The sequence below is a fragment of the Engystomops pustulosus genome, chromosome 4, assembly GCF_040894005.1.
Source record: "Engystomops pustulosus chromosome 4, aEngPut4.maternal, whole genome shotgun sequence".
Lineage (NCBI taxonomy): Eukaryota > Metazoa > Chordata > Amphibia > Anura > Leptodactylidae > Engystomops > Engystomops pustulosus.
The window spans coordinates 159,675,503-159,693,449 of NC_092414.1; the positions used below are offsets into that span (position 1 = coordinate 159,675,503).

A 17,947-nucleotide genomic window follows, 5' to 3' on the forward strand; every position below is an offset into this window, starting at 1 on the left:
CAATGCTGACAATACACCAAGAAAAGCCAAGTCTATCTTTTTTTTTTTCTTCTCTAAAACTTTATTGAAGTCAAAAAGCATACATACATCATTATAATGCATTACTATCGGTCCGCATACAATAAGATGCCCTTCAACCTCCTTTTGTTTCATACATAATTTCATAGAATAATTTTTAGAGATGGGCGAATTTGTTGAAATTCGATTCGACCCGATTTTGAAAAAAAAAATCGATTCAACCCGAATGGAATCATGATGAATCACGTTACAAAACAGGTATTTCCTGGCTGCAGAGAGCCTGTAGGGTGTTGTAGGACATTGTGCCATGCTTAAATATGCATAGGGAGCTTGGTTTGGTCTTCAAACAATGCTGTGTTTTAGTATGACACGTACATGACAGTCGCCACTCTTAGAATCGCTTCACTCTTCAATTCCATGGGCACTTACAGGAGCCAACTTGGCCAAATAAGTGAAGCGGGAACACAGCCTGACAAGTCCTTCCAGCTCAAAAGGACTGGGCTGAGGGCCAAGATCCCACTACAACAACAAAGATTGCACTCTTTTTACAGTAACATTATATGATTCCATAGATTGCGACAGAACCTGTTCTGTTAAAGGCTGATACATGTAGAAACCCCCCAAAATTATGGAGAGGCAGTCGGCAGTAATTTTGCATTGACGTCACTGATCATTTTGCCCTTCATTTCATCCTTCAGTGTCCACTTTCAATCGGTCAATAATCCATCAGTATTGCTAAAGCCCAAAACAAACAGAAGAGGATCCAAAACATAGATGACCAGTAAATGGGATATTTGCATGTCCTCTGTGTTCTGTATCCACTCCTGCTTTTGGCTATCAATCCTGAGGCATTTCATTATCTCTGTCAGATGAAATGAAGGGGAAAACTAAACATAGTCATAGGCAACATCATAGAGCGATGGAGGGTGAAAACAGCATTATGGAAATCACAGGGTGTTCCAGGGATACAGTTGGCAGTTGGCAGCAGCATGAGTAGGCTGCAGAGTGGCACTATGACAAATTATGTACGTGGCGGAAACATGGTAGGCCACAGAGTGGCACAATGACAGAGCGTGGAGGTGGTGGCAGCAGCAGCAGGAGGCCACAGAGTGGAACAATAACAGTGTGGAGGTGGCAGCAACCTGGTAAGCCACAGAGTGGCACAATGATAGAGTGTGGAGGTGGCAGCAACCTGGTAAGCCACAGAGTGGCACAATGATAGAGTGTGGAGGTGGCGGCAACCTGGTAAGCCAGAGTGGCACAATGATAGAGAGTGGAGGTGGCAGCAACCTGGTAAGCCACAGAGTGGCACAGTGATAAAGTGTGGAGGTGGCGGCAACCTGGTAAGCCACAGAGTGGCACAATGATAGAGAGTGGAGGTGGCAGCAACCTGGTAAGCCACAGAGTGGCACAGTGATAGAGTGTGGAGGTGGCAGCAACCTGGTAAGCCACAGAGTGGCACAATGATAGAGTGTGGAGGTGGCGGCAACCTGGTAAGTCACAGAGTGGCACAATGATAGAGTGTGGAGGTGGCAGCAACCTGGTAAGCCACAGAGTGGCACAATGATAGAGTGTGGAGGTGGCGGCAACCTGGTAAGTCACAGAGTGGCACAATGATAGAGTGTGGAGGTGGCAGCAACCTGGTAAGCCACAGAGTGGCACAATGATAGAGTGTGGAGGTGGCGGCAACCTGGTAAGCCACAGAGTGGCACAATGATAGAGTGTGGAGGTGGCAGCAACCTGGTAAGCCACAGAGTGGCACAATGATAGAGTGTGGAGGTGGCGGCAACCTGGTAAGTCACAGAGTGGCACAATGATAGAGTGTGGAGGTGGCAGCAACCTGGTAAGCCACAGAGTGGCACAATGATAGAGTGTGGAGGTGGCGGCAACCTGGTAAGCCACAGAGTGGCACAATGATAGAGTGTGGAGGTGGCAGCAACCTGGTAAGCCACAGAGTGGCACAATGATAGAGTGTGGAGGTGGCAGCAACCTGGTAAGCCACAGAGTGGCACAATGATAGAGTGTGGAGGTGGCAGCAACCTGGTAAGCCACAGAGTGGCACAATGATAGAGTGTGGAGGTGGCGGCAACCTGGTAAGTCACAGAGTGGCACAATGATAGAGAGTGGAGGTGGCAGCAACCTGGTAAGCCACAGAGTGGCACAATGATAGAGTGTGGAGGTGGCGGCAACCTGGTAAGTCACAGAGTGGCACAATGATAGAGTGTGGAGGTGGCAGCAACCTGGTAAGCCACAGAGTGGCACAATGATAGAGTGTGGAGGTGGCGGCAACCTGGTAAGTCACAGAGTGGCACAATGATAGAGTGTGGAGGTGGCAGCAACCTGGTAAGCCACAGAGTGGCACAATGATAGAGTGTGGAGGTGGCAGCAACCTGGTAAGCCACAGAGTGGCACAATGATAGAGTGTGGAGGTGGCAGCAACCTGGTAAGCCACAGAGTGGCACAATGATAGAGTGTGGAGGTGGCGGCAACCTGGTAAGTCACAGAGTGGCACAATGATAGAGAGTGGAGGTGGCAGCAACCTGGTAAGCCACAGAGTGGCACAATGATAGAGTGTGGAGGTGGCGTCAGCAGCAGCAGGAGTCCACAGGTGGCAGCAACATGGAAAGCCAAAGAGTGGCACAATGATAGTGTGGAGGTGGCATCAGCAGCCGCAGGAGCCCACAGAGTGGCACAATGATAGAGTGTGGAGGTGGCAGCAACCTGGTAAGCCACAGAGTGGCACAATGACAGATTATGTAGGTGGTGAACAATTGCAGTCCCTGGTAAAGATGGTAAGAGGAAGATGGAGCAACTGGCAGCATATGTGTGGCATCAGGCAGGTGGCAGCATCAGAATAGTGGCTGAGGCAGGTAGTTAGAATCCAGACTCATTTCTCAACGTTTGGGGGAGGCGTCATGGCTGATCTAATTTGATGCATAAGGCATTGGTGAGTTGAAATCCGGGCCGATCCAAGCCTGATTCATCTTGACAAATTCAGTCTCTCCACATTATGGGTGGACAAGCGGGTTCTCCATGGGTAACGATGGCCCCGTCGCTCTGAACACCCGCTCTGACGCCACACTACTAACCGGGAAGTACAGCTTCTCTACTGCAAACTCCACAAGTTGCGGGCACGCATCAAGTTTGGCTGCTCATTAGTCCAGGGGATCCTCTACCTGCAGTGGTAAAGTGCTGTCCAAGTATGCCACCACCTGCTGGTGCAGGGTCTGCTCCATGTCCTGCTGCTGCTGGCTACCCTTCTCACTATGCGGGTGAAGGAAGTTGCTCATTAAGGACTCCAGACTTAAGCTGCTGCTGATGGAGCTGCTACTGCTCCTACCCCCCCCCTCCCATCTACCCATAGCAGAAGTTAGCTGGGGCTACAAATATATGGGGAAATTGTGCATGGTGGAGTCTGAAAATATCCGCCTCATTCACGAGTTCCGAGAGCGCTAAATATATCTGCCTCAGCATTCAGAGCCGCCTTCCACATTTTTGACCTTTTAAATGGGCTGTTGAGCCCTTTAACATTTATAGAGGTCACCTTTAGTACCATAGTGGTGTTCACCGTTAGTGCTATACAGAAACCTATTTTTGGACCGTAAGAACATACCCAGATACATTTTTAAAGATTAGTTGTCTGACAGAAACCATATGCAACATAAACATCAGAATAGAAAAAACATACCAAAATAACACACTAACTTTCCTGGAGAAACCCTACCACCAGGTTTTCTAGGGGGAAAACTTGTGTATGTTAGACACATCTAACATAGAACCCTACCAGATCCACCATGATGGTTACATCTTACCAACGGGGTACAATAAGCCCTTAAAGAGTGTGCGATTATTGTCCAGCAGGGATCGAGAGAGTTCCAAATGATGTTACGGTTTGCCACTCTTCTTCCACAAGAGGCAAGTGGGACTTGCTTGCATCCAGATTACAATCTTCATCTGTTCTTTTGCATCCCTAGCTGCTCTGATGAGTTTGTCCTTAAAATGAAAAAAAAAAAAAAAAAAAAAAAAAAAAAAAGGGAACCTGGCGATGACATCTCTGGGCATGTTTGGTGGGAGATTCTTAGATTCTTAGCTTTAGGTAATCTATGAACCCATTTAATGAGTAGGTCTGCCTGGGGAGTATCAGGAAGGAGAGCCACAAACAGATCAGTCAAAAATTCTGCCATCTCTCTAGTTTTTATTCACTTACTCCCACTGCCAGACAAAAATATTATATCAGTGTAAAACCCCTTTAACCTCTTGAGGACCAAGCTATTTTTTTTCATCATTCTTATTCTAACCCCATACATTACATTTTTAATTGGAACAGCTGTATTTTTTTTAAATTTTAACTTCATTTTACGTGTTGCTGTGATTACAGAACCACACATGTATAGGTTATATATCTTTTGGTAATATATATTATATATTTTTAAATACCAGTAAATTCATGTAAAACGTTATTACATTGTTCATTTATCAGTAGGGTACATGGTGATCTTTTAAACGCTCATATAATGCTTTAATAAATTGTATATACTCGAGTATAAGCCGAGACCCCTAATTTTAACACAAAAAACTGGAAAAACCTATTGAGTCGAGTATAAGCCGAGGGTGGGAAATGCATTGGTCACAGCCCTTGTAGTACATAGGCTGCCAGCTCCTACCCCCAAAATAATGTCTTAAGGAAAAATACTAAAAGTGTACTCACCTTCCACCCTGACAGGTTCTCCTCTATTCATTGCAGTTTTGTGTCGCCGTGCAGTCCGTCGCACGCATCATGACGTCAGCCACGTCAGTGTACCGATGTCGGCCTGCAATGGACTGTGCGGGGACACGGAGCCGATGCCGGGGCAGCAATGGATAGAAGAGGACCTGCCGGGGGTACGTCGGGAGGCGAGTACACTTTTTTTTCTTGACTCGAGTATAAGCAGAGTTTGAGTTTTTCAGCACAATTTTTGTACTCAATATACTGAAGCTTTACCGAGGGACAATTAGGAGGTACCTCAAATAAAGTAGTGAAAATAATAGTATACAAATAACCAAGTAGACAATTAAATGTCATAGTAGTTTGAAGGATAGCTCATTAGAAAACACAACTTAAGCAGATGAAATAAAAAGAAAAACTTTATTTTATAGAATACATTTTTAGAGAAAATGTAGTGCAGATTTCATTCAAAATTTTAACAAAATTAAATGTGCTGAAATAATGGATTTTTAATGGTTGGATCGTTCTGGGAACACTACTCATATGTAATAAACATAACATGTAAGTATTGTCAACTAACAAGTCCGAATCATTATAGAATAAAAGTTCTGGAGATGTGATGTGCAACTCTTCCTAGATTAATGATAAAGGAACAAAACGGTTAAACTGAAATTTTGACGAAGAATAAACATGGTTTATGAGGAATCATACACCGATGGAAGAGGCATCAATCGCTCTTCATGGAATAACCTGTACTGACCATTGAATGATAGCAGCCACTATGAGAAGAAAAAGACTAAAACCGGTAACCATGAATATGCAGTATAATCAGTACAAGAGCAAAACATAACCGAATTAAAAATAAGTTATGCCGAATTTTCTCAACTTGACTATATCTGCCCTTCTTCAAGTATAACTAGTAATCACTAGTAAATTGTACTTGAAAAAGGGGAGAAAGTGCCCGAAAAGCGTCTACTTTGGAAATAAAGCATCTATTTATTATTTCATGCCACCATTTAATAGGGACAAAAAGAGTGACAAGCGCCTGTCCAGTCTTTATGGTTTAACATTTTGATTCTTTTGATGCAAATGTGGTTAGTGTGATTTGTGACTACTTCTAAGCACCAATAGAGTGGCCAATGTAGTTGCTTACATTATATCTGCACACCACATGCCAATAATGGAGTTCCTGATATCAGTGTATGCTATCCCTTGTAATAAATGACCAATGAATATGAAGTTGTGAACATTTTTGATGAGCACTTCTTTTATTCTACCATTTAAGGTTGACATGGTTTGGACTAATGGGAATCGGTCGGCAGTTTGATAATACAAAGTGCAGATAGTGTTAGGAAGAAACTCTTAAGAGCCTTGTAATCAGACCTGCTGTACTATTCAAACACAAGCCCAATACAGCAGAAGGGAAGGGCTGTACAAGATTACAGTGAGGAGGTGCCACACACATCAGTGCTCCGAAGAGAGCTAGATTTTTTCCCACAGTCCTACTGCCACTAACACCCAACCCAAAGGTACAGTTACACAGATCTCCAGGACTGCTACCCAACACTTCAGCAGTTTCCCTTTAAAGGGAACCTATCACCACATTTTTCACTAATACAGCTAGTCACAGGTTCCCCATAGAGCCCTATTAACTAGCTGACACCATTGTTTTAGCTAAAAATAATTTCCCTCTGATCCCTATATGTCAACTTTATAATCTTCCCTGGTATCCAGGGATATCTAGAGGGAATCAAGGGGTGCGTACCCCCCCCACCACTGACTTGCTCTATGGGAACCTATCACTAGCTAGATTTGTGAAAAATGTGCTGACAGGTTTGGTTTAAGTGCTTTCTATAGAATGCTTTTTATTACAGACCTACAGGCAGTCTAAATCTCATTTACATACTGCATACTTTTTCCATATGAAAACATATGGAGTGAATTTTTAAATCTGAAATTTCCTGCATCTGGAGTTTCTTCAGGTTTGTAATAAAGTTAATTAAAGGATGGTCTCAAGGTAATCAAGCTGATCATCATTTCACCATGGAGCGACCAAGCTGAAAAAAGTCAATGTAATATTCTTTGTACTTTTTCAGAATAATAATAATAATAATAGATAACTCTCAAAAAATAAGGTTGGTCTCCCATATTCTGCAACCAAATCAGTGTGGATCAGTCTGGATGCTTGTGTGCATTCACCCTAAGCAGTTGCTTCCACTAAAGAAACCTGTACAAGACTAAGCGTTTTGGTACAAAGAGAATTTATCAGAGTAATTGTATACACCCTCATGTAGATATATTTATTTAGATATTAGACATCAATTTATCAAGTGCTATAGGTTTTTTTTGCATAAATAGAATTTACAACAAAGAAAAAGTTATATACATAGGAGTCATGTGCAAGTATGCAGTCTGATTCATATACATTCCAATCTGCTTACACCGTTTGGATGTCACAGTAGAGAAGCAAATGGGAAAAGGCAAGATAAAGAACACTAGACAAAGTAATAATTACTTGAGGGTATAATAAGGAGATAGCCAAGGTATTTTCACATTCTTGCTGCTCCGCTTTTCACGTTTTATAGCAATCAGATTAGTTGCACAGTGTTCAAAACGGCAAGCTTCCTTGGAGCCTGGGCCGTACCTGCCAATATATAGTGTGTAGCATAGACTGATCCATATAGAGGAGCAAAGGTAAGAGGTGAAGGTCATCTAAAGCTACCAATCAATTGTATAATTATATAGTGATCAGTACAAGTAATAGCTGTACAAAAGGTGCCTGTACTTTCCCCTCTCTCCATGTGTGCCTTAGCCCTCATGTGCCATACGATAGGACATTACCAGAGCAGGAGAAGGATAGCTCCATTACTCCATTTATAAGACCACTGTGGTGCCGAAATGAACTTGACCAACACCAATCTGACTTAAATCAAGACTATGTCTCCTCTACTTCATTGAGCGTAGATGATAGAAGGCTTTCCAGTACAGATATTTAAGTCAAAATCTCTGTGCATCGCATATCCAATGAAGTGTAAAAGAGGATGTATGCAGCCGAGGTCTTCACAGAGGATACTGATATATCTGACACTTCATGGTCATCAAACTTAAACCACTTCTGTCTCATAGCATTCTTGCAGTAGGCCGTGTAATGTCCTCCATCCAGTCCTCCATAGTGATTCTGTTGAAAACACAATTATCCAAAGTAGCAACATTTTGTTTTTAATACCAGAAACATTTTAACATCTGCCAATTTGCAATGGACACGCTGTCAATGGTGAAACCTGATAAGTAGTGATGCTAATGTTCAGTTACCTGTTATCAATCTTGTTATCCCTTGAAAATAGGATCCAGTTTTGGGCTCAATATACCAAAAAGTATATAGGCGAGTTACAGGGAACCAAAAGATGAGTGATAAGTGGGATGGAAAATCTTGAATATAATAAAGGGCTAAAAATGGTGTTGCTTCACTTAGGGGAAAACAACGCCTTTGAGGTGATCTGATCTACACGTACAAATTGATGACCAGTCAGTACAGAGAACTGGCACATTCATTTTTTTTTCCAGGACATGGACATTAATTGGGGAGGGGAGAAAGGAATTTAAAAGGGAATTCTAGGATTTAAAGGGTCACCAGCTTTTGCTGTTATATGAAAAAAATCTCATCTGTCAGATCACATGAGGCTTGTGGCTCTGTGATCTACAGAACCGGATTTACAGACTATTAAAGACATAGGGTCACATTTTTAAAGGACATGTACCATCAGTTTACTGATGGTAGATGTGTCCTAGTAGAAGTAGCGCTACGGGGTGTGTGCATACATTAATATTTTAGGCTCCTTGAGGAGCTCTGGTGACGTAGCCTGAGCACCCCAGGTTAACTAGCATAAATTTTAGAACTCTAAACTTCCAAGATTGGGGCATATAACGTTATAATAAGAAGTCCTAAGGAACAATATTTCTCAGGAACTCAGACATTACTCAGACACTAAAATGATGGTAGATGTCCTTTAACTATGGTTTTAACTCTATTTCTGTAGAACCACAATCTAAGATGAAATTCTTATCTTTAATAGGCCATAAAAAGCTTGTTTTTCAGTACAGTAGTGTCTTTAGTGACAACCCCCGGCAATCTTTAAACTTGATCATCTTATGTAATACAGGACTCTCTTCTGTTCTTTTTCACGTGAAATTAGGGGAGACTTTTTATTGGTAACGTGGCAAGATTTCACATAAAAGAGGGAAATCGAATTCACCAATACTAAAAATTGGAAAAAGTAAAGTTCAGAAACTGAATCCGCTTATAGCTAACCAAGTAAATGGAAAAACTTGAGTTTTGGTGTTTTTTCTATTATCATAAAAATCCCCATAAAGTGGAGGACTAAAAAAGATACTTACAGATACTCCAAATAAACTGTATTTCTTAAATGACTTGGGTCCTATGACATAATGCGATAAGTCAAGGTGCTCCAAAGGAAAATCCACATATGTTTGAAGTTTTTGTTTCCAGCGTCCTTCATAGGAGAAGCTAGGAAACATATGCACAGTTATTATAATCAGTATATAAACCCATCCGATCAACTGCGGTTATGTCAACTATCGAAAAATAAGCACCAATGAAATATGTGGAAGAAATTACCGTTTTAGGTGCACAAGAAGGACAGGAGGGAGCTTCCAAATTTCTATTTTCTTCAAAGAATCTCTTCTAGTTTTGCAGTTGCTACAAAAAAATCTATTATTGTCTGTAAGTTTCTCTTCTTTAGAAAAAGACTTAAGGCATTCCTAAAAAGACACAATAATTGCAAAAATGCATATTATAAAATGTTGTCTTAATTTTATAAGCAATTACATTTATTATCATACCCCGTGGGGCTCTGGTGCTTGGCACTACAGTGATTACACTTGAGGTGGGGCCAAAGCCACAATACTAAGCAAAGTCTCTACAAAGTCTCTATCTGCCCGCCCCAGGGACGGGTGGATAGGAAAGCTAGCGTCCCGTTATGTGAATCTGTGATATGCGCATTTTTAATGGACTCTTGTGAGTATGATGAACTGAAATAAATTTTAACTTTGTTGGAACGTACCGCACCATCTGCCTGCATATTTTCTTCCAGCTACAAATATAATTAAAGGAGGATGATGAGAGTGTGATGGTGCTAGTCTGAATGGTGACATACTTTCAGCAGGAGAAACTGAAGATTGGTGCTGTTCATCAGTGTTTTAAGATGGAATAACGAGGGAGGAGAAGAACATTGGGAGCTCCGGTCATAGTGAAATTATTTTCTCCATTTCTGTAGACTTTTTCAAAGACTGTGTGGACCGGTCTTATACCGTGAGTAGCTCCTTAAGGGCAAACTGCACCACGAACAACGGTGTTTGTCTCTACAAAACAGCTGTAACAGGTAGATTATAAAGGAGATGCTGTGCTTGCCAGAGTATCATGGCCCTTTTATCAGCTGATTAGTCGGGGTACCGAAGTCTGGGAGCATAGGGGGAAATTGCTGAGGATCCCATCATCGGGAGACCAACCAGATGCGGATCACCAAGTGTACATACATGGACACCACACCATTACCATTTACTTCTATGGCAATAATAATTCCAGGCTCTGTGCAGCGTTCACAGATTACGCAGCGCTGCACAGAGCCTGACAGATCAGTCCCAGTCCCCAATGGGGCTCACAATCTAATCAACCTACCAGTATGTGTGGGAGGAAACCGGAGGACCCAGAGGAAACCCACACAAACTCAGAGAGAACATACAAACTCTTTGCAGATGTTGACCTGGATGGGACTTGAATCCAGATCCCCAGCACGGCAAGGCAGTAGTGCTAACCACTGAACCACGGTGCTGCCCTTATGGTATCAAAAACTTAAAACATAAAATCATTGGTTAATCCAAAGCCTCCATTCAAGGTTCTTCCGTGTCTGACGCTGTCATACACATTTGCTTCTAAACTTATAAACGATAGTTTTAAGAAAAGGTAAAGGTAAGAGCAGAATAAGCTCTAGATAAATACCTGAAGGGAACATTTGCTTGAGGACGGGAGTGGCAAAGACAAGTACATAAAAGCTTCAAATGTTCGAGATTTTTTGTGGCAGGTAAGACACTGTACAGTGGACTTGAACTGGCCTTGGAAGAGGGCCACTATAATAGATTCATTGAGCTGCTTGTGTTTTGTCCAAGCGATATCTGCAGCCTGAGAGTCATTCAGATGATCATTGTTTTCTTCCTTGTGTCTCTTCCTGTTGTCAGCCTGTAAAAACACAGAAATCACAATAATTATAACAGACGCTCATTCATCATAAGACTCTCCTGACTGGAAAATGCTGTCATGAGATTCTACATTGTGAAATATATCAAGGCGTTGCAGCTACATAGTAACATCGGAGCCTCTTTAGGTAAAAAATTACTCAGCATTGCTATAGGTGGAATTATATGTGGTGCAGATACACTCCACAAAATACAAACTTAAGGTTTATGGTGGCCAATATGATTTGTAGATTTAGGATATTGACATTTTCCAGCCAAAACAGATTACATGTATTATAACATGTAAAAGTACATAGAGTGAGAACAGGAGCTGCATCTAATTTCAGGTTTATATAGAGACAATCTTGTGATACAATTATTGCCTGGTAGCGGGTGCAGATGGAAGGTCTTGTGGTAGAGCAAATGTAAAGCTAAAACACAATACTCTGGGACATTTAACAATCTTATATGTAAAGTAACACATGAAGCCACTTGAGAAACTGTAAAACTTGCAAAAAGGTCACTTCCCTTTGGGGTCCAGCTACAATCTAAATGAAATAATACTCATATACTTACCTTTAATGTTGCAATGAAAGGAATAGCATCCATAATCTACCAGCATGTCTAAATACAGCAGATTTTCGGTACAGTTATGACATATTTATGTAGTCAGTTTAGGCATGAGCTCCATTTCTATGGATTGATTGGTAGAAGTCAACCACTCCTACAAGTCACATAATAATTCTCCATCCTAACAATACACCATCAGTGACTGTATTCCCCAGTAATACTCTCACTACAGAACACAAGACTGGGCGACAGTGAGGAGGCCAATTCCCAATCTTCCCTTGCACATATGCACTAATGTTTACGCAATATTTAGGCACTATTCATGCAGATGACAGTTAGGGGGGGCAATGATACAGCCACACAATTTACAGCCGCATCATGGCCCCCACAGACATCTATTGCACCCGGTCACAGTGTGGTGAGCACACATCATCTCACCGCACTGTGACCGAGCTGGTGGCTGCACAGAAAAATATAGTCCGAAAATACATACCCTATATTTTTCTAAATTACGGCACCGGCTGGTTGGCTCTCCTGGCTACGGGGTGGGCATGCGTTCATCTGCTTGAGGCCTTAGGGAACTGCAGCACAGCTCCATTCAAAAGCATGGGTCACTGCGTGGGGATGCAATGTTATAGCCCCTCACTTCTAAAAACTGTAATTAAAGGGCTATTCCAGGAATAAGCAGAATTTATGTACAAGTGGGTACTCAAAACTGGTTGAAGTGCATCCAGTGTGGACACTGCTGTGGTGATGTGTAGGGATGGCAGTTACACATCATTACTATGGTAACAGAGCAAGAAAACCTGTTATATCATCACCTGGAGAAGAGCATAAGAGAAGGAGGAGTTACTGACAACTAAAGGATCATGGAACTTGTAGTTCCCAGTGGCGGCCATCTTAGTGATAACTCCACCTACTTTAGAGAGGCCATAAATTTTGTAAATCATAAAATCCAACTATTTAAGCTCAGTTTTGTTAATAATGACATTGAGTATTGTTGTATTCATTTATTTATATCATCATGGGTTTTTAAGTCATAACTTCATATTCCTGGAATACCCCTTTAACTGTGACCTAGAGGTGCCCCCCTCTGATCATACATATTTAAGCAATATCCTGTACTTTTACATCTTCAACTCCTACGCTTTATTACAATTATAAACTTTTGTTATTCACTGAACTCAATAAGGCCATTAACAAATGGCTTCAGTAAAAGTGATAGCTAATTTGCTCATATACACATAAAAAATGGCAAAACAATGATAACAAATGATCTGAGTTGACATTAAACCCAAAGTTGTGTATATAAAAGATTTACTGCAATGGCTTCAGGGGTCAACAAAATAAATGACTAGAAGTGTGTTCATGGGAAAAGCAGATACTGAATAGCAATGATAAGACAATGGATACTGATCAGAGCAACACATGGATAGTTTATGTAGCAGCTAAGACGACAGGTCAATTCTACAAACAGAAGACAAATCCCTTCGCTTTTACAACACACAAACAAATGGTTTTTTTTTCTTACTTACTCTCTACAAGGATCATCAAAGGACACGTAAAATAGAAAGTAAAACAAAATAAGATATTTACATCATGTGCACTTTATAACATAATCTTTCCATGTATAACAAGATTTATGGATGTAATTTGAAATCACAATAAAGATGAATGCAAATTTTTAACAAGAAGCTCCTGGTAAAATAGTGGATTATTCATTATAATGTGATACAGTAGTAAATCACTACTCCACACCAAAGCAGAAAGCAATACATATCAATCGATTGGTGGAACATAGAGTCACAAGGGAGAATCATATGAGTGTAAGGGTCAGGTACCTTCCTGTTATTTTCACAGATGTAGTAAATAGTGTTATGTGTCACCTACTAATATACACCCTGAGCGTGATATCTATCCTGCTCAAGTCATCCCAGACTGTACAAAGCTTCAGTCCTAAACATGGCCTTCAATGGCATTCACCTGAAACAACAATAAGCCAACCCCGTGTGCGTGAACAGAGGTTGTCATAAGTATCTGCTGATGGACTCACATTTCCTTATCAGTATTGTTTGCTGTGAAAAGGCTGCGATTTTCAACAGTTGTCCCACACTGCAAATTTGCAGGTAATAGGCTGTATGTGTGGGCACCCAGAGGTCACTGCTCACCAGCTTCTCATTTACAATAACCTATCAACATATACCTCTAAATAATGCACAAACAATAGCAAATAAAGTGCTAATGCTTTAGACGTTGTAAAAGCCCTGATCAGGCATGTTTTGAGAGAATGTCTTTACATTAGAGACACGAGACAGACATGGAGATTGATTTAGCAAGTAGATGGCAGATTACCTTATTGAGATCTTCATGGAGTCCATCCATTAAGAATAGCAGTAGCTCTTGGGAGTCCTGCTGGCTGTGTCCAGCAAACTGGTCATTGATTTTCCCGATGGTTACCTTGAAGTCTTTAGGACTGATGTATTTATATTGACCAGTCCAAAGAGCTTTCATTATGCTACCAAATTCCTCAGCCACTTCTCCTTTATGACCAAGAAAATTATGTCTGTACAGAACAGATACATTCAAGAGATCAATATGCAAAGAAGTCGAATTTACACAAAGACAAAAGAAATAATAAAATCTATGTCTATTGTGCCATGCAAAATACAGCAAGTCCTCATCGCAGCATCAGATTTTGGCCCTTGATCATTTAGAGCTCCAAATGGGTCTTCCACCTTTAAGATCTTCATATCAGATCTGCAGGAGTACGGTGATCCCTTCTCTGTGTAGTACCAGGTATTGCAGCTAAGCACCAAAGAGTCCTACCCCACCAATCCAGTACCTTTTATACCTTAAATAGGTTGAAGCAAGTTCTCCCGTATCCACTAGTTAGGGCAAGCTGATATTTAAGGTCCAACTGATGAAACCCCACCGATCACGAGAACAAGACCTTATGCACAGTCTATGGAAGTGGCAGAGAGAGGAGAGCGCTGTGCTCTGCAGTTTCCGATACTCCCTAAAAATTGAATGCAGTGGCAGAACACGTGCTTGGCCTGCCACTCCACCCATCAATAAATAATAAGGATCCCCATTAACTGGATTGCTGGGGGTCCTGTTCTTGCGATCAGTGGGAGTCCCTGTAGTCTAAACCTCACTGATCAGTGTTTATGGGATATAACTTAAATAGTTGGTACTTTAACTTTAAAAAGCTTACATGATACATGTAATATCAACTTGGAGCTATGCATTTGACCATTTTCTTACCTATTAATATCAGTTTGGTAAAAATTCTTATGGAAGTACTCTGCCAAGTGAGGCGTGTTACACAGACACTGTAAGATAGAATTCATGTAACATGTATTTCCAAGGTTCCTCAGACCAGTAAGGGCCGGGCCTGCTCCTCCAAACACGGGGTTGAGGCTGCGGATCTTAGATGCTGATAACTTTGTGATCTCGGTTTTAGTGATGGCTGTTGGTCTACAAGATAAAGCATATTACACAATAATTGTACAATAATCTATACACAGTGAAAGTGCAGCCGTGTGTTTGTATTATTATTTAACAGAAACACAGGGGTTACAGTGCCAGGAGAGACTATGTGCAAGTAGAACAGACAGGAAAACAAAACAAAAAACTACAGTAAAAAATTAAAACAAACTGTATGAAAGGAAATCTACCACCAAAATGAAGCATGGTGAACCAGGGGACACTTCCTCATAGATCCAGGCACCCTGACTGTGGCAATCTATGGCCTCCTTCCTTCTTTCTAAAATCAACTTTAAAAATGATGCTGAAGAGCCAGAGGAGCTACCCTAGCTTATCTGTGATCTGGCTCTACAGACTATTACACTGTCCCACCCTTGTGCAGTGAGCTGGATGTGCCTATAAAGCCAGATCACAGAGCTATGGTACCCTCTTAGGCTCATGAGCAAACTTTTAAAGTTGATTTTAAAAGGAAGGAGGCCATGGATAACATATACAGGCGGTCCCCTACTTAAGAACACCCGACTTACAGACGACCCCTAGTTACAAACGGACCTCTGGATGTTGATACTTTAATGTAATTTTGCCTTGGGCTACAATGATCAGCTGTAACGGTTATCACAGGAGTCTGCAATGAAGCTTTATGGTTAATCCTGGTTCTTATGACAATGGCATTTTTAAAATCCAATTGTCACAGAGACCAAAAAAAAAATCTGTCTGGGGTTAGAATTGTAAAATATACAGCTCCGACTTACATACAAATTCAACTTAAGAACAAACCTATAGAACCTATCCTGTACATAACCCGGGGACTGCCTGTATAAGAAAATTACCAGTCAGGGTGCTCGAGGAGTTTGATTTTGATGGTAGATTCCCTTTAACCCGGTCCCAGCGCTGGGAACGGAGACATGTAGGGGTACCAGGCCACCCGGTAGTTGTCAGAGCTTCCATGCCCCTGTAAACAAAGAGGATGTGAGTACAGGTTTTTTTTTTTTTTTTTTTTAAAGCCCTCCCCAGCCTGGCTCCAACTTTTTATAACACTCAAAACAACCTCTTTAAAAAAAAATAAATAAATAAAACTAATGCAAATGACAAACTAATGAGATAACAAAGGTCACCTTTATATAACAGAACCTTCCGCAGTTCCTAAGAATTGGAGTAAAAGCACATATGTTGCACAAATGAGGTTCTTTACAACAATGCATTCAGATCACCAAAATGACAAACATACTTATTTTCGCGGTTGATCATTGGTATTGGCTTCTTCTTTTCCTCATCTTTAATAGCTTGGGATAAATCTGGTGAAGAATATGAGCGCTTCAACTTTGTTTGCTCCTTGTCTGCATCAGGATGTGCCTGGGGTTTGACTTTCTGAACAGGAGTAGTTGAAGATGCAGTGGATGCAGCCATTTCAGGTGGATACATGTGAACCGTGTGAGTTGGTGAATGATAATAGCGGTAAGTACCAGTGGTATTGTCAAGAAACTGCAGATGGATGACAAAGCAAAATGGTTTAATGGTTTCATGTATATTTTATTTTTACATTATATTGAAACTGCATCTTTTCATATTCAGATTAAGTTTTCTTACAAAAAACAAATGTCATTAGACACAAAATGGAGCTTAAATAGCCTGATTTTATGATTCACAAAATTGTATGGCCTCTCTAAAGTATATAGATTTATCACCCAAAATGGCCACTACTGGAAACTACAGGCCCCATGATCCTTTAGTTCTCAGTAACTCCTCCCACCTCTTATGCTCTGCTCCCAGTGATAATGTAACAGGTTTTCTTGCTCTGTTCCCATAGTAATGATGTGTAATTGCCACCATACCACAACAATGGCCATACTGGATGCACAGCAACCAACCGACTACAGCCAAATGTAGTGGTGATCACATGACCTGCCCAGGCAGCTGCAAAACATGTGATGTGGACATGTGACCAGCAGCCTTCTTCTATCTTGTGTCTGCTCCGCGCGTAGGTAACAGACTGATTAAAGGGCCAGTAGCATTCTAATTCTTCATTACACTGTATGTCCACAGCAATTTTCTGCTAAGGGCAGCAACATTTTAAATAACTAATTACATATTAGCTTATATTTTAACCCCTTCACGCTCCGTGACGGATATATCCGCCACGGAGCTGTGAAGGTTGTATGAAGAAGGCTCACGGGCTGAGCCTTCTTCATACAGTGATGGGCTTTGCTGCATATCGCAGCAAAGACCCATCGCTATCACCCGCGGTCGGTGCTTGCACCGATCGCGGGTGTTAACCTCTTCTTTGCCGCCGGCAAAGTCGCCGGCGGCACTTTAAATTTGGCGGCGCGTGGGCGCCGCCATCTTACCTCCGATCGCCGCTCCCCCGAACGTCATCGGGGGGCGGCGATCGGTTGCCATGGTAGCCTCGGGTCTTCGTTTGACCCGAGGATACATGGCTTCTGCACATGCATTACAATGAGCCTGTGGCTCATTGTAATGTATAGTGTGCAGAAATGCCATATACAGTAGTATTGCAGTATATGGCAGGAGCGATCAGACCATCTAGGGTTAATGTACCCTAGAGGGTCTAAGAAACAGTGGAAAAAAAGAGAAAAAAAAAAGTTTAAAAAATGTAAAAAAATAATAAAATATTAAAAGTTCAAATCACCCCCCTTTCCCTAGAACTGATATAAAATATAATAAATAGTAAAAATCACAGACACATTAGGTATCGCCGCGTCCCAAAATGCCCGATCTATCAAAATATAAAAACGGTTACGGGCGGCGGTGACCTCCGGAACGGCAAATGGCGCCCAAATGTCCAAAATGCGACTTTTACACCTTTTTAGATGACATAAAAAATGTAATAAAAAATGATCCAAATGTCGCACAGTCCTCAAAATGGTAGCAATGAGAACGTCGGCTCATTTCGCAAAAAAT

The 17,947-nt window shown here is 41.4% G+C and overlaps 1 protein-coding gene across 2 annotated transcripts in view; it reads right to left on the minus strand.

Annotated features, from left to right (window-relative positions):
* Nucleotides 1-5,124: 5,124 nt before the first annotated feature.
* The window catches only part of USP8 (ubiquitin specific peptidase 8), a 40,353-nt gene continuing 27,530 nt past the window's right edge, over nt 5,125-17,947 (minus strand). For both annotated transcript variants that reach the window (XM_072148314.1, XM_072148313.1), the window contains 7 exons: nt 16,257-16,510; nt 14,807-15,019; nt 13,895-14,105; nt 10,740-10,976; nt 9,360-9,502; nt 9,119-9,248; nt 5,125-7,901 (listed from right to left, as the gene is read on the minus strand). In XM_072148314.1, coding sequence (XP_072004415.1) covers nt 7,716-7,901; nt 9,119-9,248; nt 9,360-9,502; nt 10,740-10,976; nt 13,895-14,105; nt 14,807-15,019; nt 16,257-16,510 — 1,374 coding nt within the window. In that variant the 3' untranslated portion in view covers nt 5,125-7,715. The remainder of the gene's footprint in view (nt 7,902-9,118; nt 9,249-9,359; nt 9,503-10,739; nt 10,977-13,894; nt 14,106-14,806; nt 15,020-16,256; nt 16,511-17,947) is intronic.